Here is a 24,886-nt window from a genome sequence, read left to right as displayed (position 1 = left end):
TAAATTCAGATATTGTTCTCTCTATTCAAAACATCACCAATATTCACTAAATATAAGACTTCTTATTGTTTCATGCAGTTACAAGGTAATGAAGGCATTTTCATGGTGTAGGGAGGTGAGTTTGATAGATACAATGAACTTAGAGAATTATGCATTGTAAACATGTTTTTTGGAGTGATGCCATAGAATTAAATCCCAGTGTGTGACAGTAACATGTTCTCATGTGATGCCAGGAACTTACCTGCTGATGGAGTTGTAGTAGCAAAAATGGGGACTCCTCCTTCATTCCAACAGCTTTAGGAAAATCTCCCTATCTTGAAATCGTAGCTGATGATCACTGAAACTTGTGGTAGGGGTCCTGGCTGCTGAGGCGAGGAACTGGGCTTCCCAGGGTTTTAGCTGTGGAGTAAGATTGCAGTGTTGAGGTGGGAGTAGATGGAATAGAAACAGCCTGAGGATTGCAGATAAGGAATTTGGATGCATGAACTAAGAGTAATGACAATGACGATGATGATGGGTAACTTTTTCTTCAGTCCTTATTATTGTTAAACATATGCACTGCCTTATTTACATGAGTTTTCACCATGACCCCAGTTTGAAACTGATGCTCAGGAAGGTTAATTCCCAGGATTTGAACCTAGGCAGTTTGGCCCCAGAGTCTGGGAATGGGCTTTGGAGTGAATTTCTCATTTGTTTTGAGAATGGATAATAAGAATGGTTACTGCTTATTGAGTATGTCCCAAATGCCTGGCACCATACTAAGCACCTTACCTTTATCAACTCATTAATCCCGACAGTAATCCCATATAGTAGGTGCTTTTATTTATTAGCCTTCTTTCACAGTTAGAGAAAATGAGATATAGAGAGGTTAAGTAAATTGCCTAAATCAAGTAATTGGCTCTTTTAATAGAGTTAGTATGTGCTAAAACCAGGATTTGAATCCAGGCAGTTAGCACAAGATAATTCACTGGTTTTTTTTTTTTTAGTTTTTTTTTTTAACATCTTTATTAGAGTATAATTGCTTTACAATGTTTGTTAGTTTCTGCTGTATAATGAAGTGAACCAGCTATATGTATACATATATCCCCATATCCCCTCCCTCTTAAGCCTCCCTCCCACCCTCCCTATCCCACCCCTCTAGGTGGTCATAAAGCACCGAGCTGATCTCCCTGTGCTATGCAGCTGTTTCCCACTAGCTATCTGTTTTACATTTGGTAGTGTATATATGTCAATGCTGCTCTCTCACTTCGTCCCAGCTTATCCTTCCCCCTCCCCATGTCCTCAAGTCCATTCTCTACGTCTGCGTCTTTATTCCTGTCCTGCTCCTAGGTTCATCACAACCATTTTTTTTTTAGATTCCATATATATGTGTTAGCATACAGTATTTGTTTTTCTCTTTCTGACTTACTTCATTCTGTATGACAGACTCCAGGTCCATCCACCTCACTATAAATAACTCAATTTCATTTCTTTTTATGGCTGAGTAATATTCCATTGTATATATGTGCCACATCGTCTTTATCCATTCATCTGTCGATGGACACTTAGGTTGCGTCCATGTCCTGGCTATTGTAAATAGTGCTATGAACATTGGGGTGCATGTGTCTTTTTGAATTATGGTTTTCTCAGGGTATTTGCCCAGTAGTGGGGTTGCTGGGTCATATGGTAGTTCTATTTTTAGTTTTTTAAGGAACCTCCATACTGTTCTCCATAGTTGCTGTACCAATTTACATTCCCACCAACAGTGCAAGAGGGTTCCCTTTTCTCCATACCTCCTCCAGCATTTATTGTTTGTAGATTTTTTGATGATGGCCATTCTGACCGGTGTGAGGTGATACCTCATTGTAGTTTTGATTTGCATTTCTTTAATGATTAGTGATGTTGAGTATCCTTTCATGTGTTTGTTGGCCATCTGTGTATCTTCTTTGGAGAAATGTCTATTTAGGTCTTCTGCCCATTTTTGGATTGGGTTGTTTTTTTGATATTGAGCTGCATAAGCTGCTTATATATTTTGGAGATTAATCCTTTGTCAGTTGCTTCATTTGCAAATATTTTCTCCCATTCTGAGGGTTGTCTTTTCATCTTGCTTATGGCTTCCTTTGCTGTGCAAAAGCTTTTAAGTTTCATTAGGTTTTGAGAAAGAAAAACAGAGCTGGAGGAATCAGGCTCCCTGACTTCAGACTGTACTACAAAGCTACAGTAATCAAGACAGTATGGTACTGGCACAAAAACAGAAATATAGATCAATGGAACAGGATAGAAAGCCCAGAGATAAACCCACACACATATGGTCACCTTATCTTTGATAAAGGAGGCAAGAATATACAATGGAGAAAAGACAGTCTCTTCAATAAGTGGTGCTGGGAAAACTGGACAGCTACATGTAAAAGAATTAAATTAGAACACTCCCTAACACCATACACAAAAATAAACCTAAAATGGATTAAAGACTTAAATGTAAGACCAGACACTATAAAACTCTTAGAGGAAAACATAGGCAGAACACTCTTTGACATAAATCACGGCAAGATCCTTTTTGACCCATCCCCTAGAGAAATAGAAATTTTAAAAAAGTAAACAAATGGGACCTAATGAAACTTAATTCACTGTTAATGACTATTTTAATACCTCTTGGTACTTCTTGTGATGGGTACTTCTTGTGATGGGTACTGGGTACTGTGACGAAAAATCAGAATCACATGATAAGGGGCTTTGAGGGAGTTTTCATGTGAACTAGAGAGGAAACTACTGGAAAGGAGGAGGATTGAGGTGTCAAGGAGTGGGTGTGAGCAAGTGAGGAATGGTAGTACAGAAGTGAGCGTAGAGGGAGTAACAGCGTCTGGGGCGCATGGGCTGTAGGGGCAGCACATTTTGCTGGGAGGGAGGAGATGTGCTGCGACCAACTTCAGTAACCATCCAGCCTCTCTGGAGCGTCATTCTCATATCAAAATCATGAGAGAGCTGGGCTACTCAATTTTAAGGTTCCCAAAGGTTGAGAGAGTTTGAGAAGCCAATCTAACCAAGTTTTATTGTACCATTTCTAACACCTACAAAAATGGTGGCCTTGAGAAGTATAAGACCCCAAAATGCCTTCTGAATCTTTAAAAAAATAATTATTCAGAGAACTCACTTCACTGGAACTGTTTTTCTTCAATGCTTTCATTTCTTGGGACTATAGAGGATTACATATCTTGGTCTTGAATTAGTTTCTTATTCTCCTCTCGTCTTAGTTTCCTTATCTCTATAACAGAAATAATAATAATGTTTATTTACTATGTAGCTTTGTTGTAAGGATTAAATGTAGCAATATTTGGGCCCTTAATATTCTCTAGAGATACATTATAGAATTTTTCCACTAAAATAACTAAGTCTGGACCTTCAAACATGTGTTTTCTGACTAGAAACTATCACTTTCTTAGGCTTCTTTAATTCTAGCATCAGCAGTTGGCTTTCTTTTCAGGGTGCCTTTTATTTGTACATCAAAAGAGGGTTTTGTTTTTGTTTTTCTAATCACTTAATCATTTTGATCCCTTGTGTGTAATCTCTATATACAGGTCTGCCCAAAGAACCTCTACACTGCACTGAGGTACTAGGGAGATTCTGGACCCATTCACTAGTGAAAGTGTATCTTTAAGAGCTCTGGTACCCAATATTCATACTGTGCCTCAACAAAACTGTATTTTTATATATATAAATATATTTATGTTAATTATAACATACATTTATTTTTACTAGTATCTATCTATCTATCTATATAAGTTATGAATTCATTTTTCTTTGTGGCCATTTGGGAAGTTTGAAATCAAGTATGTTAAATCTGAAAAATGGTCAAAAGAAAGTAGAAAGCATAATAATACCACACAAATATTAGTTGTTGCTATTTTAACTGACAATTGGAACTGAAGGGATCATAAAGAAATCAGACCTCCTCAGTGGACAGTAGAGCACTGTCATCAAGACGTGGGCTCTTGAGTCAGAATTACTGGACTCAAAAGCCCACTGCCATCTATATCACCTTAAATAAATTAACCTCTTCCCTCTCAGATTATTCATCTGTAAAATGAAGACAATGATAGTACGAACTTCACAGGATTATTGTGAGGACTACTTAACTGAATACATGCAAAGACCCTAACAGTATATGTAATACATACACTGAACATGTTCAATAAATTAGCTATTAGCTATTCTTATTAACTCTCTGAAATCTAGCTGATGACTTTGCTTCTTATTTCATAAAAACTTTTTTGTTTTGAGTAAGAGGACTGTTTCACTTAATTTACTTGAAATTTTTTAAACAGTGGGAAATAAATGGAAATAATTTAGTTCATCTATGAAGTCTTGTTCCTTCATTTAAAAACAGTGGCTGCCATTATATACATTTTTTTTAAAGATATTTTTTCTACATAAATGCTAACTTTTTTACTTGGATCAGAGCCTTCCCTTTGTTATGGGCTACATGAATGAAAGGAAAGAGCCTTTTTATAAGGTACTTTTCTCTGGAGAAGTCTCAGGAAGAATTACTTTGTGGCACATCCCTGATGTTCCTGTATCCAAGTTTGATGGTTCTCCTAAAGGTAAGACAATTTCTATTTCTAATCACATGTTTTCTGAGAACTACTTTATAATTAACTCGGTGTTTTTTCTTAAGTTGAGTAATATGAGTAAATAAACAAAAAGTTCTCATGTACCGCTATGCATTAGATGCTCACATAAAAGTAGGTATAAACATGATGCTTATAGATCTTATACAACAGTGCAACAAGTGTAATTCAAATTAACATCAACTTAACATGAATGATGTTTTATTGACTTGAAATGAATGTTGACAATATGAATATAGGATAGACTGATAGACCATATTCATATTTTTGAATTCATCATGTCCATATCCTGTACCCCTTTTCAACCAATTTCTCTATTCAAAAGAGTTTCTCCATTCTTTTGTTGACTTAAGTCTAAAATGAATGCACTAATACACATCTATTCTTCCGAGGCTCCTTGAGGGAGAAAGAATCAATAAAATAGCATTTGGAGTGAAAGCAATGGATGGCAGAAGAACTTTTCTGCCTATAGCATACTGTTAGGATGGCAAAAGAGTCTCTATGTTCCCCAAGGTATGGTGCCTTGATAATATTTTCTATATCTATGATGAATTTATAAACCAAATTTTCCCTTTTTGTGTGTTTTCCTTTTAGAGATACCAATAACTACCACCTGGACCCTTCAAGATAATTTTGATAAGCATCATACCATGTCACAAAGTATTATTGACTACTTCTCTGGGTTTAGAGATGAGAATGGAATTGCGGTTGTCACTTCATCAGAGTATGTTCCAAGTCTTGATAAACTAATATGTGGCTGTGAAGATGGGACAATTTTCATTACACAGGCTTTGAATGCTGCCAAAGCAGGACTTCTAGAAGGCAGTTCTTTACTGAAAGGTCATTGAATTTTATTTGACCCTATTTATTTAATTTACCTAAGCTTCAACTTTAATAAGCTATACTAAGAAGATTACTGAAGCTTAAGAAAATTGCAGGCATTTGCTAATAAATTTGTGCATGTTTTAGTGTTAAAGTAAAACGCACATATAGGTTTTTTTTTAAGTCAAACAGAAGGTTATACAATGAGAAATACATTTCTCTCCTTCTTTGATCTTCCAGGAAGATCACCAAAGGCAAGTGCTAATAAGTTTCTTTATACACTTTTTGAAATTTCCTATGCATATATAAGCATATAACAAAAGAGCAGTATACATTCTTTTAATTATATTATAAAAATAGAACCACATTCTACACACTTTACTAAAATGTCCTTAAATCTTAATAAAATATTTTGGAGTACATTCTTTATGACTTAATTTTAAATGATTAATAATGATTGAATTCTAATTTAAAAAATCTCCTATGATGGGTGTTCAAGTTTTTTCTCATCTTTGGCTACTATAGACAATGCAGAATTAACTATCTTTGCACATATATGTAGGTATATGTATAGTATTAATTTCCAGGAGTAGAATTACTAGATCAACTTTTATGTGTATTTTTAATTTTGAAAATATATCTTAAATATTCTCCAAAGTACATCAATATACATGTGTGTCCACTAGCACAGATGTATGAGAATGCCTTTTCCCCCCAGCCTTAGCCAACTTACTGTGCTATTCAGTTTTTTAATATTTGCCAATCAGGAGAAAGTGGTATCTTCCTGTTTTAATTTTTAATTTTTTTGGTAATGAAATGTAAATGTGTTCTCATACATCTTTGTGCATTGCAACAGCAAAATCTCTTAAATAAAGACCATTATGCAGTAAGTTGTCTTATGTAAAGGAAAGAAATATAGGAGGTGACTGAGATTTGGGGCTGTGTAGGTAAATTTGTATGCCACTTTTCATTGTATGGACCCTACTAGACTACAAGGTCCTGACAGACCAAATATTATTAAAAAAAACCACCAAAACTTGTTATATTGCCTATTGCTGTTCTCAGCTTACTCTGGCTACTTACTAAGTGTTCTAACTTTTCAGTGATTCAGTGATTGACTGAAATAGAGTGAGTAGCAATAAAGCAAGGAGAGGTAATACACCACTTTACATCTCAATGGCTGCTGTTAAAAGTTAGTAAAAAAGCTTAAGACCTTAGCATATTTTATCTAGTCTGATTTATCTTATCCTGAAAACAAGCAGAAACCTACATTTGATCTTTAGCATCTGAATTAATATTCATCTTGGTTTGCTAGTGGATATAAAGCGAGAAGGTGCCTGAAGGAATAGAAGTAATAATGATTCTTTGGGACTCATTTTCAATGTGAATAAAGAGTTTGTGGTCCTCTCCAATTTTTTTAGGTTTAGCTAATAATGAAGGAAGAAGCAGTGTGGAAACTGGGTGTCAGTAAGCCTGTGTTCTAATACAGCTATGGTATGAAACACCTAGGTTCCTACCAAGTGCCAGTGCTAAGAAATTATAGACATTATTTTATTTATTCCACACAGTAGTCTTGTGTGAAGTAAGTGCTGTTATTATCCCACTTTTTCAGACGCAGTACCTGTGGCTTAGAGGGAAAAGGCAAGTTGTCCACAGTGACACATCTAGTAAGTGATAGACTGAGAAAAACAAAGCCAGATTTGTTTAACAGCAAAGCTGTGCTCTTAAATATTATGCTGTGTTTCTTCACACTTGGATTCAAGCCACTTAACCTCTCTGAGCCTCAGATACTTTTATCTGTAAAACAAAATGGTGGAACTAGGTAATTTGTAATATCTTTTAAAGCAAAAATATTCTGTGAAACTTTGCTTTTCTTTTATACTAGACTTGGTCATGCTGTTTTAAAGGACAGCAGTAGTGTTCTGAGAGTATTTTTGTAGAGACAAAATGTATAAATTGTTCACTCTTTTAGAACAGAGTTTGCTATTTCATGGCACTGGAATTGGTAACTTGCTAACATCCTTAAAGAATTAATAGACCTTGAACAACGAAATTTAGTGCTCCATCAAAAGCATGACCTGGCTTATAATGAGGCACTTGCCTTTTGAGAGAATCCAAGGGTTGTTCATTAATTTTCTTAGTCAACTGCCTGCCTACCTTTAATTATATGTAGTTTCCTTACATTAAAAATTTATAAAAGAAAATCTCAGGACTATTTCTTGAACAAAAATAACTCTTTTATATTATTTGGTGTTTGGTTGTTTTCCAGGTTCCCTTCCTCAGAAAGTTCTCAAAGGCCATCACCACAGTGTTACTTCCTTGCTTTATCCACATGGTCTCTCTTCAAAATTAGACCAAAGTTGGCTGGTATCTGGGGACCAGGACTCATGGGTCATCTTGTGGGATATCTTTACTGAAGAAATTTTGCATAAATTCTTTTTGCAAGCTGGTTTAGTAATGAGTCTTTTGATGTCACCAGAGAATTTCAAAGTAAGTTAAGATAAAGAGTGAAACGTAACACATAAATTTAAGTTATACATATAACATTTCAGAATGTTTAAAAAACGTAAGGAAAAATAACCCATATTTCCACAGAAAAGAAAAAGAAAGCCATAATACAACTGGATGATTTTTATGAATTCCTTTCTTATGTTTTATGCATTTTATTATTTTTACAGCTTATACAGATAATTTGGTTCTAAAGCGAAGGTCTCATCAATTCTTGGCTTTACAAAAGTCAGTTAATTCTCTTTAAGTACTTATATGTTTGTTCTTTTTCTTTTCCTAGTTCTACATCTTAATTTCTAATGGAATTTTCTTTTTAAAGTAATGGACACTCAATGGAAAAATAAATATGTAGGAACTGTAAATTAAAATTAACTTTTGCGTTCAACAATTTAATAATAATAATGATAGTTACACTCTTTCTTAAATAGATTTTTGTTTACTCTTTCACTTATTTAACAAATGACGAGCTTTAACAAATTTACGAGCATCTACCTTGTGCTGAGCAAAGGAAATACTTCCAGGTGTAATTTTCTCATGCAATGTCAGCTTAAATTCAGCTTTCATAAAGCTGATATCTTTGATAAAATATGAACAGCCAAGTTTTGAGTTTTCTGAGTTTATAAGTTAGTTGATTGACTTGTAAAAATTATGTCTCCAGGGCTTCCCTGGTGGCGCGGGGATTGAGAGTCCGCCTGCCGATGCAGGGGACATGGGTTCGTGCCCCGGTCCCGGAGGATCCCGCGTGCCGCGGAGCGGCTGGGCTCGTGGGCCATGGCCACTGAGCCTGCACGTCCGGAGCCTGTGCTCCGCAACGGGAGAGGCCACAGCAGTGAGAGGGCCGCATACCGCAAAAAAAAAAAAAAAAAAAAAAAAAAAAATTATGTCTCCATAGTAATGTTATGAAAAATCAGTTCCAAAGTAAAATCAGAGAAAACTTGCACTGTATTTTTGTAGTAAGAAAAAATGAAAGCAGTATTTCATGAACAGAAATGATTAACCAAAACAGTAAAACAAAGTTAAGTGACCCCTCGCCCCCCCCCAAAAAAAAAACTATGTGGTGATTTGGGATACCTTGATACATATTTTATTCCTGAAGTTCTCCCTTTTTCAAAAAAATTTTTTTTCTCTTGGCCCCAGGACCGTAGTCCAAGTCAGTTCCACTCCTGACCCCTTTTACTTCTGCCTCAGTCATAGATGATTTAACTCCAAGGATCAGGACAGATTCAAAGTCAAATAAAAAGGGAGTTTATTGAAAGGGCACAAGGGGCAATCCCTAGGCATCCAAGACAAAGCACTAGAGCAAAGACCTACAGTGGAACTTAAATTCAGAAACCAAAGTTACTCCTTGAATCCACTGCCCCAAAATGGTCTGCTTTTCTGTGATTGCTCCATTCTCTTGCCTCTTCCTATGACTTCTTTTAGCTTTACAATTTCAAACGCCTAGAAAAGAGAATCTGACTGGCCTAGTGTGGGTCTCTAGTATACGTCTACTCCTGGCCATAGGATCTGTGTTCACGTGTTATGTGTGTTTTCTTGTGTTGTAGGTGTGTGTGAGTTTCCTGAAGTACACTGGGCTGTCTATTCTAGAAACTGGCGGTCAGGCAGGTTCTCCAAGAGGTAATAGTTGGGGGGCAATGCATCTGTGCCCCATTCTACAAGTCCAGGCTCCCCATATATCACACCTGCCATTTTGTGATTCCCCCACCCCCACCCCCGCTCAGAATTTCTGTAGTCTCCTTTACAAGTATTAGGAAAAATAACAAGTTCCCAATGCCCCACAGAGAGAGGTCAGTGATGGGCACTGGGAGATTCTTCAGGAACCCTAGCTGATGCTTTTAACATAGCAGATGAAAGTCTGGCCAGGTGCCTTAGTGAAAGTAGGAGCATTGACATAGCAAAATGGTTAGAAAAGAAAAAAATAGCAGAGGAACTACCCATTGCCCCTTCTCACCACACCCCAGCCATACCCACTGATGGGCTGATCAATGCATGGCCCTCGTGGTGAGGCACAAAGCTGCCCTGTAAACCTCTCCTAGATGAGCCTCAGCAGCACCCAGCAAGAATAGTCTTTGTCCTAAACTATGCTGAAGGTAACCACATGCTGATGTTCTTGAAAGTATCTTAAGAATCTTTGTCCCGTGAGACTATTTTTGGTCCCCGTGTCTTTGAAGCTGTACATTCAGTTGGAACTATCTAATGCTTACCTCTTTTAGATTGTGTCTACACTGAGTTTCCTGTTTGGATTAAAATCTGTATAGTTCTGGGAACAGCACCAAATCACATTTTGAGGCTCTAAGTGGAAGATATCAGCTCATGATACCCTTGGGCCTAAGCTTGTGTCTACAAATAGCTTCTTTTTGTGGCAACAAATTAGTTCTGGGGCTTATTTTATTCTGCATTATTTCCGATGTCTGCCTCACTGCCTGAATCTGCTGAGTGATGATCACGTCCTTCACTTATCTTATAAGTAGATCTGGCCTGGAATTCTCCTCTTTACTTGTGTCTTTTGACCTTCCTAATAGGTCTTTGAATTTAAAATCTAGTTGGTTTGTAAAGCTCCCCTGTGCAGTGTTATGTGGAGAGGTGCTAGAGAAAGCAGAACTGTCATTTTGTAAATGGGATTTTAACAAAAACTTATGTTACTAGGGGGGAAAATCTGATTTAATTTTAAAGAAAGCATTTGACTATTAGCTTACAAAGAATGCCATTTTTTTTTTATAGCTACGGAGTCATCAGGTAATTTGCTGTGTGTGCAGTGACCATTCCGTGGCTCTCCTTCACCTTGAAGGGAGGAGGTGCCTCCTGAGCGCCCGAAAGCACCTTTTCCCCGTGAAGATGATAAAATGGCATCCCGTTGAGAACTTTCTAATTGTTGGATGTGCAGATGACTCTGTTTACATCTGGGAAATTGAGACAGGTAAATTGAAATTTTACCCCTTTTCATCCTTTATATTTTTATGCATCAAAGCATTTGGCTGGGAGGAGAGTTCCAGAAAAGACACGGTGATGCCCTCACTTGCTTTTACCTTTGGTTGGGCTGCATTTAATGGCTTCGTTTGAAGGTGTGTATGGAAAATAAACACAACAGCCCAAGTCAGATCCTAACCCACTGATGATTACCTGACAGAGCAGTGCGCAGGAACGAGCCAGATATTTCTGGAAGCTATAAATAAAAACATAAGTTATCCACTTTAATTATTAACAAGAGAGAAATTTAATGTCCTACTACTAGTCTCAGTCATTGAATTCTGCTTTCTCCAGCATACTCACCATCTCAGCAACATTTTGAGCTAATTGTTGATCAGTAATAATGGAATATAATTAATTACAAAACTCCAAAATGTTGAGTCAGGGAAACTGAAAACTGAGTGGTTCCATTGAACTTTTGATGCCAGAGCATAGAGAATGTAAAGTTGAACTTTTAAGTTTTTAAAAAAGTTTTACTATATAACTTAAGATTGAGAGTAACACATTTCAGGCCAATGCTGGGAACAAATTAAATAAAGCGAGGTAATGAATGAATGTGAGTCAAGGGAGTGCCCTGGAGAGTACATTTTACTGAAACCATTGCATGATTTGTATTGATTAATCAGTGGTGGGTTTATGCTGGGTGTTGTGAACAGACTGGATAGTTTATAATATAATAGTTTAGAGCCATACTTCACCAAAATAATTGCTATTTTCTTTACATTTGACTTTCATGTATTAATGACGATGGTATACGGAGGATGCAAATAATACCACCTTACATTTGTGCTTTGCTTTACAGCTTTGATGGGCTTTCATGCTTATTTCCCATTAGATTATCACAATTTCTAGGGTAGGTAGAAGAGATATTATACCCCATTGCATGGATGAGGAATTTGTTGCTCTGATTTGTAAGTGTGCTAGGTTACACACTAGTAAGTAGTGAACCAATATGAGGCCCCCCTCCCCGTTGTTCTTTGCACATATTCACAAGATTAGGAGAGTTTAGAATTCTTAGGTAATCTATCAACCTGAGTGATGGTTGAATATAATAGATCAAATAGGTTCTAATGCCTGGACTTGCCTCCAGGACCTGCAAGCAAAAACTGTATGATCTTGGACAAATAACTTGGCTTCACTGCTTGTCAATTTGCTCACCTATGAAATAGGAGTAATAATACTTGTCTTCCTATTAGGATTAAATTAACAAGTACCTACAATTCTTGTAAACAGAGCCTGTAGATGCCAAGTCTTTAGTAAGAGTTAACTATTAATATTATTTAAAAATGCAGGGCTTCCCTGGTGGCGCAGTGGTTGAGAATCTGCCTGCCGATGCAGGGGACACGGGTTCGTGCCCCGGTCCGGGAAGATCCCACATGCCGTGGAGCGGCTGGGCCCGTGAGCCATGGCCGCTGAGCCTGCGCGTCCGGAGCCTGTGCTCCACAACGGGAGAGGCCACAGCAGTGAGAGGCCCGCGTACCGCAAAAAAAAAAAAAAAATGCAGCAAAATCGATTTGTGCTAGTGAAATATGAATCTGTAAAACACATACTTATAAATGTGTGCAACTGCATTTTTTAATGGTTATGATAGCAGATATGTATTTATTTATTTATTTTAACTTTTTATTTTATATTGGCATATAGTTGATTAACACCATTGTGTTAGTTTCAGGTGTACAACAGAGTGATTCAGTTATACATATACATGTATCTATTCTTTTCCAAATTCTTTTCCCAATTAGTTTGTTACAGAATATTGAGCAGAGTTCCCTGTGCTACACAGTACATCCCTATTGTTTATCCATTTTAAATATAGCACAACTGCATTGTCTTTAATTGTGAAATTGTAAATACTTGCTAATCAAACATATTTTTTCCTAGAAAATGGAGTCTAGCAAGAATAAAAAAAATCTGGGCACTCATAAGCGTTTATGGTTCCATTGCCCCACCAGGACACCTTTCAGGCTATGGAACTTTTAATTTATCTGTTCTTGATAGGGCGGGCAGTAAAGAAGGGAAGCCAAACCACTAGTACTTCTTGAAACCATATTTATTCCCACATCGTATTTTAATTGTATTATTTCTTTTTATGCTCCCAACATATATAATCAAATGTAGAACAGCTGAAAAAATACAAAGAAACATAAAAAAAAACTAATAATCCTATCCCACTCCCTAAAGATAGCTGCTATTTATATTTTGATCTACTTTCTGTCAGACATCTTTCTATGTCGATAAATAGATGTCTATATTATATTTCAGCACAGTCCTGGCCAGAAATTGAAGTCAACCCAGCTGGGTTAAGTGAAGAGACTTTAAGAAAAGGACTCTTTATGGGGATGTGGATAGGGATTAAGGAACAGACAAGGAGTGGATAGTGAGGCCATCACCCAGACAGTAGCAGTATCAGGAAGCTCTTACCGCCTCTAGGGCTGAAGTGAAAGATAAGAAAATAGTGGTACTGGAACCCAGTTAAGCTGAAGCCAAAGAGGAGTGGATACTCCCTGGGATCATGGAAGAGAAACAGCTCCCACCAGAAAGTCAATACTGAGACAAAAAGAGAGTTGGAAGAAATTCTCTTCTCTCTCCTTCTGCAGTCACCATCTTCATTAGTTTAATCCAACTGGAAGTCAGAAGGATGTTCGGTTCTAGGCATCAGCCAGGGGCACAGAACAGGACACAGAAGGGTATTGGAAGGATGGAGTGGGTTGTCAAATGGACAATAATTGACATATTGGCCATTATGGACACACCATACTTAAACTCAGGAATCTCCTATAGTTGGTTATGTATATTGTTTCCTATAAAAAAAAAAGCTTGTTTTAAAATGGCCATATAAAATGATATGCACATGTTTAGTGCCCAGTTAACTTATAGGATATTTATTCCAAATGAAGTTATGAGGCTGTTTATCTCTTGGTGATCTACAGTAATAGTTTATAAACAACCATAACTCAACTTAAGCTTATAATTGGTGAAAATGTTACCAATAATTGTATCATTGCCTTCACATTTGTGATGTGCCTCTTCACTTTTTCAAAGCATCCTCCCCTTGATAATCTCATTTGAGCCCCATGACACTCTGGAGATGGCTGACAACTGAACTCCTTACCACACTCATTCCTTTTGAGTAAGTCTATGTTGTTCCTTTTAGTCTGTGTCTGGTATTGGCTTTGAGTTGCCTTTAACCTCAGCAATTCCAATTTTGTTTAAAATTTAATGAACTACTTTTTCTTTCTCAAGCTGTATTTCATTTGGCTAAGATACTTCCATTATGTTTGCTGTACTTGATATCTATTTTATCCTTTTTCTGTAAAGGTGGGAAAATCCAGGATCAGGAAGACTTTCCATTTATAGTTTCATAAAGTTAGGAGAAAAAACGCCGGCTAAGACCAAAACAATTAGTCTGAAAAGAGGTCTATGAGCGTATAGAATATGCTTGTTCACTGACATGCCTGGCACATGAATAAAGGAACCAACCCAAGTTTTCTTGGACTTCAGTAGACTGAGTACAAATGAGTTCATCTTACCATTGGCCGGTTGCAGTGGCTCTTAGAACATGGCTGCCCAACTTTAGATAGACCCTTAGCTTTCTCTTCCAAGTTTCCCTTAGGGTTTCTGGAATTCACAGGCACATACCTCACTTCTTTGTGTAGAAGTCTGTGTATTTTCTATGCCAGCCAATTTTTCTTCTTTTTTTTCCTTTTAGCTTTGCTAAAAGGTTCAGACTTGGTTCCATGTGTGAACAGACCTATTCTCTGCTCCATTTTTCCAGCCTTCTGCCTCCTCTAAATACATGGAGGAGAATAAATTGACACTCAGGCATTTATCAGATCTTTCAGCACTAGAGCAACTCCAGAGCTCCTAGGGAGAGAAATAGGAGGTGTCAGCGGGATAAGGATTTGGGGGCAAGAGACCTAGAAATAAAAGGCAGGGGAAGGAGATTAAAGCCAAAGGTGATTAATTCTCAACTGTACCAAAAGCCCACCTTGGCAGAAGGTTGGTGGGTGGGGTATAGGTCAGTCCCTGTGCCACCTTCCTCCAGGTGTGGAGGATGGGATATGAGACTTTAGTTTTTCACAAACACTTTACAACAACCTATTCTCACTTTATTCATGAGATGTATTTATTCATTTATTTATTCTCTTTGGTAGAATGCACAAGTATATTCTAGAGCCACGTACCCCCATGCCTATCTTATCTTGAAATTGTCTGAGGTGTATCTTTTCAGTGACAGGTGGCATAGCCAGATATGTACCAGGGTAAAGTCTGGGATCATAGGTGGGCATGCTCATCTCATGGGAGAAGCAAACAATCAAAGCAGAGGAGTATTTATGCAGCAGTGGGGCCCCTTGTCTTCTGGCTAAAAGTGCAGTGCTGCCAGGTTGGGAGTGATGAGGGCATCTAGTTTTGCTTATTGATTTAGCAGATGTCCCATGATGTTTAGGCCTGATTAGGAAGGGAAAAAATTGGAGATGTCATTTTGATTAATATTTGAGCTCCCACAGTGTATTTGACACTGACAACTCTGGGCAGTTTTGTCACCCTCATTGCTATGAGACACAATAGAGATAATGTAATACTGATTTTTTCCCCTAAAATGCATACCAGAAATAAATCTCTGCTCTTAGTTCATTTTTCTTTTAAGAATTGAATTTAAATTAATTCTGAGGACTTTTCTGTTCACAGCAGTGGATTTACATAGCAGAAAACTTGTGTAATGAATTTCTTGTGTGTTATTAAATATAAATATTATTATTGAAGGTCTTCTGTTAAGCTTATGGCCTGTGTTGTGAAATATGCTATATTAAACAACAATTTTTTTGTGGGAAAAATGAAGCCTTATTTCCTTGAAAATAAAATTTATTGATAAGATAGGTCAAAAAAACTTTTCTGTAAAGGGTTGGAGAGTAAGTATTTTCAGCTTTGTGGTCCATATGATCTCTTTTGCAGCTACTGAACTCTGCCCTTGTATGTAGCACAGAAGCCATTGACAATACATAAAGTAGTGGGTGAGGCTTTGTTCCAATAAAACTTTATTTACAAAAGCAGACAACAGGCTGGGTTTGCCTTGCAGCAGTAGTTTATAGACCCCTAAGAATGATGGTAGTTTTTTTCTCTTTAATTTATTTATTTTATTTATCTTATTTTTGGCTGTGTTGGGTCTTCGTTGCTGCGCGTGGGCTTTCTCTAGTTGTGGCAAGCGGGGGCTACTCTTCGTTGAGGTGCGTGGGCTTCTCATTGCAGTGGCTTCTCTTTGTTGTGGCTCGTGGGCTCTAGAGCACAGGCTCAGTAGTTGTGGTGCATGGGCTTAGTTGCTCCACAGCATGTGGGATCTTCCCAGACCAGGGATTGAACCTGTGTCCCCTGCATTGGCAGGTGGATTCTTAACCACTGCGCCACCAGGGAAGGCTGATGGTCATTCTTTTTAAAGATCACTATTTTGACACCTCATTCTAAAGCAGTTTGTAATTTTAATTCATTATACTTCACTGACTCTCTATGGTTATACCCATTTTGCAAAGGAGGAAATGGAGCACAGAGATTTTTTGAATCCGAAGGTCCCCAGGCTGAGTGTTGGGCACTTGCACTGGAATGTGTGTCTCTCTTTCATTCTGGTGTGTTCTTCACTGTACTGTACAACTGTACAACAGGAGCACCTTCTGCAGATGGAGGTCAGCTTTTTGAGACTGTCTAGCAGGGAATTACATAAGAAAAACTCTTGAGAAGAAAATAAATGGCTACCAGGAAACCCCCCCCCCCCACATTGCTCCCCTGAAGGAGAGGGTCTCTGGCTATCTCTCGGCACCTGGCTCTCAATTTACATGCAGTTCTAACAGCCCTAGTCATCGGACTTCTCAGATGACAGATTAGAAACAGCAACTTGCAAGTGGGGAGACTGTTAGTGGCAGGCACTCTGGTAGCAGAAGCAACAGCTGACGGGAAGGGAGGATAGGCAAAACTATGTGTCACTGCTCAGGGCAGTCTTTCCTGTACTCAGGGGAAGACGGTCACCCAGAAAAATAAATGCTGAGATTGTTTCCCTTGTTCAGGAAGCTCTTAGATATGCTTACACAGGTTATGGGCAGCTGCCAGTCCCCTTCCTGTGGCTCCTGCTGGGGAGCTGGGCTTTCTCTTTCCCAGCACTAGCTTCAGGAAGAGTATTTAAAGGCATTATATCCAAGGTGAATTCTAGACCTAAGAAAATCTCAGAAGTGGCTTGGGGCCTGGAATTCAAGGCCAATGAGTGGGTAGAACTGAGAGTCCATGTGAATCTATTTTTGTTCATGTCTTCTTGTGTCTGCTCAGGTAATGTGAGCTGTGTGACCTTGAGCAGGAAGCTTTACTGCTGCAGTGTGGCCTGAGGATCCAGCCTCTGGTTATGACATGGTTTCTGTGGGAAAGCACATTCTGAGTTTTAAGACAACCATCTTATAAACAGACCATTGGAACAAAGCCTATGAATATGAAATTAAGGAAGTAAGGAAGAAGATAATACATTTTGGAGTTATTTTCACCACAGGTGTTAAATTTCCTCTCTCTTAATTTCTTTTTCTTAGTGAAATTAGTAGCAGTTAGCTATAAAATTATTCAATCTACTATGATGCCATGTAAATGAAGCATTTGTTCCTCCGTGGTTTCAAAGTACAAGAAAAAAAGAAAATTTAAAAACTAAAACTATTAAGAGATATAAGATGAGGTTTGTCAACTAATAGCTAATAGGCCATATTTTTAGAAAACATCCAGTGTTTAATCTACTGTAGATCTGAGTTTCCTTTAATTGTTTAGGGTGAGGTCTATATAGATATATGCAAGGCACAGTCTCCCAGATATATGTAGTCATATTTTCCCTAACAGAATAGCATCATGTGTCTAAATTCCTATTTTGCCACGCCAAAATATCACACAAGGTCAGTACTTGGAGGAGTAATTTTCCAGTCCACAAATTTTAGTTGGTTTTCTTCTTTTGCAGTATATGTTGGGTTGGCCAAAAAGTTAGTTCGGATTTTTCTGTAAGGTGTAACAGAAAAACCTGAATGAACGTTTTGGCCAACCCAATAGTATATTTAGTATATAGTGTATAAAATAAAAATTTTAAATTCCACTAGTTACCAACTATACTATTCTGAGGGGCAGTTTTGCTTGGTTTTCTCATCAAGGTCACCCCTTTGTAGATAAAGTTATGTTGTGTCGACTGCCTTGTCAGCACAAACCAAGTATGACTTTCATTATATGCGTTTTAAAGGTAGGTTTTGGGTATGCAGCATTCGACAGGCAGTAGTCTCTCCAGTGTGTCATTTTCTCAAAGCCACGTTATTTTGTTGTGGTAGATTATAGATGGAACTCTCTTGGGATGATTGTTTTTAGAAAAGAAAAATAGGATGCATTAAAGCACAGGTGGGCTTTTTTCCTATATCACCTTTTCTTCTTATAATAATTACTGATGTTATTGCTCAACGTGTATTTTTAGCTTTACTGCCTATTTTTTGAATTGTTATTTTTTTGTCCTTGGTCCTAGTTATCACAGCTACACTATAATTTGAGATTTTGATTCACGTAGTATTGTGTGCACGTGCATGCAAGTTTTTATGTACGCACTTGTGCATATGAGGTTTGTCTGCAGTTTAGCTACTGAATAGTTGCACAACCGTCAAAGTTCAATGTCTTGAGTAGAAATTAGCATCCAGAGGGGTTATGACCATGAGCCCTGAGATTCGTACTCCTGGGTTTGAATCTTGTTCTACTATTTCCAGTCTTTATTATCCCCAGTCAACTTTTAACTCCTCAAAGAATCACCATCTCTTAATGGCAGTTAGCACTGAATAAACATTAACTATTACTTGTATAAGTCCTTCATATATTACCATACCAGTTTATACTGAAAGTTTCATTGTTTCTCCCTCTTTACCTCCTGTCCCCACTCTAGTTGAGCTCAACAGTTATTTCTTATTCTGATGAAAGGCACACCACTCTGAGGTATACTAGAATTATCACATATGGCCTTCCAATAAAATCATGGAAAGTTTATCCCTTTGAAACAATTTGAAAAAATATACGGCAATGTATAAGAATGTGGTATATGAATTATGCTAAAGTGCCCAAATGTACTGACAAGTATTCTAAGCTCTTAGCTGAAGGCAGGGATGAGGGCAAGTTAGTGTAGTGGAGAGTTTTGTTACTTGTTCCCATAGCACAATGTACTTATAATTTCATACTTAAAATTTCATACTTCAGTAGCCTAAAACACCATAAGAGCAAGAACTGTGTCTGTCATGCTCACTGTTCTATTCCCAGAAGCTAGCATAACACCTAACACATGGGAAGAAATTAACAAATATTTGTTGAATTTAATTAAAAATTTTAAAAATATTTAGCTTTTGTAAACAATATGCTACTAAACAACCAATGAATCACTGAAGAAATCAGAGAGGAAGTAAAAAATACCTAGAGACAAATGAAAATGAAAACATGTTGATCCAAAACCTATAGGCTACAGCAAAAGCAGTTGTAAGAGGTAGTAGTATAGCCATACAAGCTTACCTCAGGAAACAAGAAAAATCTCAAATAAACAACTTAAACTTACACCTAAAGGAACTAGAGACAGAAAAAACAAAACTCAAAGTTAGTAGAAGGAAAGAAATCATAGAGATCAGAGCAGAAATAAATAAAATAGAGACTAAAAAAATAGAAAAGATAAATGAAACTAAAAGCTGATTCTCTGAAAAGATAAACAAAATTCATAAACTTTTTGTAAGAATCATTAAGAAAAAAGGGAAGGGCCAAAATCAATAAAATCAGAAATTAAAAAGGAGAAGTTACAACCAACACCACAGAAATACAAAAGATTATAAGAGACTACTAAGAAAAACTGTATGCCAATAAAATGGACAACCTAGACGAAATGGACAAATTCTTAGAAAGGTACAATCTCCCAGGACTGAACCAAGAAGAAATGGAAAATTTGAACAGACCAATTACAAGTAATGAAATTTAATCAATAATTTAAACAATACCAACAAACAAAAGTCCAGGACCAGCTTTATAGGTGAATTTTACCAAACATTTAAAGAAGTGTTAACACCTATCCTTCTGAAAGTATTCCAAAAAATTGCAGAGGAAGGAACACCCCCAAACTCATTCTATGAGGCCAGCATCACCCTGATACCAAAACCAGACAAAGATATCTCAAAAAAGGAAAATTACATATTACTGATGAACATACATGCAAAAATCCTCAACAAAATGTTAGCAAAGCAAATCCAACAATACATTAAAAGGATCATACACCATGATCAAGTGGGATTTATCCCAGGGATGCAAGGATTTTTCAATATCTGCAAATCAGTCAATTTGATATACCACATTAACAAATAGAAGACTAAAAACCATATGATCATCTCAATAGATGGAGAAAAAGCTTTTGACAAAATTCAACACCCATTTATAATATAAACTCTCAGAAAGTTGGCATAGAGGGAATATACCTCAATATAATAAAGGCCATATATGACAAACTCACAGCTAACATCATACTCAACAGTGAAAAGCTGAAAGCATTCCCTCTAAGATCAGGAACAAGGCAAGGATGTCCACTCTCACCACTTTTATTCAACATAGTATTGGAAGTCCTAACCATAACAATCAGAGAAGAAAAATAAAAGGAATCCTAATTGGAAAGGAATACGCAAAACTGTCACTATTTGCAGGTGACATGATACTATACATACAAAATCCTAAAGATGCCACCAGAAAACTACTAGAGCTCATCAATGAATTCAGTAAAGTTGCAGGATTCAAAATTAATGTACAGAAATCTGTTGCACTCTATACACTAACAATGAACTGCCAGAAAGAGAAATTAAGGAAACAATCCTGCACTTACCATCACATCAAAAAGAATAAGATACCTAGGAATAAACCTACCTAGGGAGGTAAAAGACCTGTACTTGGAAAACGATAAGACACTGACGAACGAAATTAAAGGTGACACAAACAGATGGGAAGATATACCTTATTTTTGGATTGGAAGAACTGATATTGTTAAAATGTCCATACTACCCAAGACAATCTACAGATTCAATGCAATCCCTATCAAAACACCAATGGCATTTATGACGGAACTAGAACAAATAATCTTAAAATTTGTATGGAAACACAACAGATCCCAAGTAGCCAAAACAATCTTGAGAAAGAAGAACAGAACTGGAGGAATCATGTTCCCTGACTTCAGACTATACTACAAAGCTACAGTAATCAAAACAGTATGGTATTGGCATGAAAAACGGAAATATAGATCAATGGAACAGGATAGGAAGCCCAGAGATAAACCCACACATTTATGGTCAATTAATCTATGACAGAGGAGGCAAGAATATACAGTGGAGGGCTTCTCTGATGGCGCAGTGGTTGAGAGCCCACCTGCCAATGCAGGGGACACGGGTTCGTGCCCCGGTCCGGGAGGATCCCACATGCCACGGAGCGGCTAGGCCCGTGAGCCATGGCCACTGAGCATGTGCATCCAGAGCCTGTGCTCTGCAACGGAAGAAGCCACAACAGTGAGAGGCCCACGTACCTCAAAAAAGAAAAAGAATATACACTGGAGAAAAGAGTCTCTTCGATAAGTGGCACTGGGGAAACTGGACAGCTACATTTAAAAGAATGAAATTAGGAAATTCTCTAATATCATATACAAAAATAAACTCAAAATGGATTAAAGACCTAAATGTAAGACTGGAAACCATAAAATGCTAGAAGAAAACATAGGTAGAACTCTCTTTGACATAATTCATAGCAATAGTTTTTGGATCTGTCTCCTAAGGCAAAGGAAATAAAAGCAAAAATAAACAAATGGAATCTAATTAAACTTAAAAGCTTTTACAGCAAAGGAAACCATCAACAAAACAAAAAGACAGCCTACTGAATGGGAAAAAATATTTGCTAATGATGTGACTGAAAAGGGGGTTAACGTCCAACATATACAAACAGCTCATACAACTCAACATCAAGAAAACAACCTGATTAAAAAATAAACATTTTTCCAAAGAGGACGTGCAGATGGCCAATAAGCACATGAAAAGATGCTCAACATTGCTATTCATCAGGGAAAATGCAAATCAAAACCACAATGAGATATCGCCTGTCAGATTGACTATCATCAAAAAGAACACAAATAACAAATGTTGGTGAGGATGTGGAGAAAAGGCAACCCTTGTCCACTGTTGGTGGGAATGTAAATTGGTACAGCCACTGTGGAAAACAGTAAGGAGGTTTCTCAAAAGACTAAAAATATAACTACTATGTGACCCAGCCATTCCAATCCTGGGTATATATCTGAATAAACAGAAACACTAATTCGAAAAGATACATGCACCCCGAAGTTCATAGCAGCATTATTTACAGTTGCCATGCAACCTAAGTGTTCATCAATAGTTGAATGGATAAAGAAGATGTGGCATATATCAATATGTACAAAATGGAATACTACTCAGCTATAAAAAAGAATGAAATTTTACCATTTGCAAAAACATGGATTTAGAGGATATTATGCTAAGTGAAATAAGTTAGAGAAATAGAAATATTGTATGATACCACTTATATGTTCAATCAAAAAATACAACAAACTAGTGAATATAACAATAAAGAAACAGACTCACAGATATAACAAACAAAACTAGTGGTTACCAGTGGGGAGAGAGAAGGGGAGAGGGGCAACATAGGGGTTGAGGATTATGAGGTAAAAACTATTATATGTAAAATAAGCTAAACGATGTACTGTTCAACACAGGGACTATAGCCAACGTTTTATAATAACTATAAATGAAGTATAACCTTTAAAAATTGTGAGGGCTTCCCTGGTGGCGCAGAGGTTGAGAGTCCGCCTGCCGATGCAGGGGACGCGGGTTCGTGCCCCGGTCTGGGAGGATCCCACGTGCCGCGGAGCGGCTGGGCCCGTGAGCTATGGCCGCTGAGCCTGCGCGTCCGGAGCCTGTGCTCCGCAACGGGAAAGGCCACAACAGTGAGAGGCCCACATACCACAAAAAAAAAATAAAAAAATAAAAAAAAATAAAAAAATAAAAAATAAAAAATAAAAATAAAAATTGTGAGTCACTATACTGTACACCTGTAACTTATATAATATTGTACATCAACTATACTTCAATAAAAATGCAAAATAATTTAATCTATGGCTACTAAAAAGGAATTTGGAAAAAGTTTGGATAAGACATAAAACCTCTTCTGGGAAAAAAATTTAAAAATATTTAGCTTTTGTAAGCATAAATCATTCCATATGACTCATTATTCACTCCTAATGTACCAAACTAATGTTCCTGCCCAATATTTAGTGAAAGAAAATTGTGCCACTGTTAATTTGTGCACTTTTTGGCAAATCACTAAATTGATCAAAGCCTTAGTTTCCTCATGGTGATGATGATGATACTTAATACAATGCTGTAGAAGAGATGTGAGAAGTTAGTATGTGTGAGAATGCTGGCTTTATTTTTATTAATTAACCACATATATGTGTGTGTATATTACACATATATTTATATACATACATATCTATATATCTATTTCTATCTATCTATCCACATACATATATATAAATATAAATATAAATATAAATATAAATATAAATATAAATATATATATATATATATATATATATATATATATATCTCACATGGTTGCGCTAATAAAAAAGAAACCAGAGCAACAAAAGAAAAATAAGTGGGACTCCATAAAAATTAACAACTTTTGCCCATCAAAGGACATTATGAAGAATGTGAAAAGACAGCCTACAGAATGGAAAAACTTATTTGCAAATTATATATCTCATAAATGTTTAATATCCAGAATGTATAAAGAACCCTTACAACACAACAAAAAGACAAACAAGCCAATTTTTAAAAGGACAAAGACTTGAATAGATATTCCTTCAAATAAGATATGCAAACGGCCAAAGATTATCAACATATTAGCCATCAGGGAAACGGAAATCAAAATCACAATGAAATACCACATCACATTCACATTTATAATAAAAAAATGGAAAATAACAAATTTGCCAAGGATGCAGAGACATAGGAACACTTATAGATTGCCAGTGGGAATATGAAGTGGTGCAGCCACTGTAGGAAACAGTTTGGCAATTCCTCAGAATTTAACCAGAAATACCATATGAACCTGCAATTTCACTTCTAGGTATAGACCCAGAAAAATAAGAACATATATCTACACAGAAACTTGTACGTGAATGTTTGTACCAGCACTGTTTATAATAGCCCAAGGGTGGAAACAACCCAAATGTTCATCAGTGGATGAAGGGATAAACAAATTATGGTGTATACAATGAAATTATCATTCTATCCAAATGAGGAACTGATACAAGCTACAACTTGGATGCACCTCAGAAACATTATGCTAAGTGAAAGAAGCCAGTCACAAAAGATCTTATATTTTGTGATTCTTTTTATATGATATATCAAGAATAAGCAAATCCATAGAGGTAGAAAGTAGATTAGTGGTTATCAGGAGATGGGGAATGATTGCTTAATGGGTATCGGGTTGTCCTTCAGGGGTGATGAAAAAAATGTGAAACTAGAGAGAGTTGGTGGTTGCACAACATTGTAAATGCACTAAATGCCACTGAATTGTACACTTTGAAATAAGTCATTGTATGTTATGTCAGTTTCACCTCAATAAAAATAAGAAAACGCAGAAATACAGATAGTATAAAGGAAACATTTTTAAAAGCAGTAGAATTCTAAAATTTGTTGATAATCATTAATGGTTAGCATATTATAATTTTAATGTTTTTTCCTTTTACATATTAATCTATACAGAGACATGCTTATATTTATTTTGGTTTGTGAAAGTGTTTCATAAGGCATTATCCAATTATTAGTTCATTATTTTCATTATTGATATAACAACCTGGGAGGTATAATGGGGGACTTTAGAGGGTTTTTTAAACCCTAAATGAA

The 24,886-nt window shown here is 36.8% G+C and overlaps 1 protein-coding gene across 2 annotated transcripts in view; it reads left to right on the top strand.

Moving 5' to 3' along the window:
* WDR72 (WD repeat domain 72) overlaps positions 1 to 24,886 on the top strand; it is a gene marked incomplete at both ends in the record, with an annotated part of 196,582 nt that overhangs the window by 18,339 nt on the left and 153,357 nt on the right. For both annotated transcript variants that reach the window (XM_079699901.1, XM_079699900.1), the window contains 4 exons: positions 4,436 to 4,577; positions 5,199 to 5,444; positions 7,696 to 7,916; positions 10,656 to 10,851. In XM_079699901.1, the coding sequence (XP_079556027.1) occupies positions 4,436 to 4,577; positions 5,199 to 5,444; positions 7,696 to 7,916; positions 10,656 to 10,851 (805 nt within the window). The remainder of the gene's footprint in view (positions 1 to 4,435; positions 4,578 to 5,198; positions 5,445 to 7,695; positions 7,917 to 10,655; positions 10,852 to 24,886) is intronic.

Source organism: Hyperoodon ampullatus (assembly GCF_949752795.1).
Source record: "Hyperoodon ampullatus genome assembly, chromosome: 3".
Taxonomy (NCBI): Eukaryota; Metazoa; Chordata; class Mammalia; order Artiodactyla; family Ziphiidae; genus Hyperoodon; species Hyperoodon ampullatus.
This window is presented reverse-complemented; position numbering and strand designations above follow the sequence as displayed.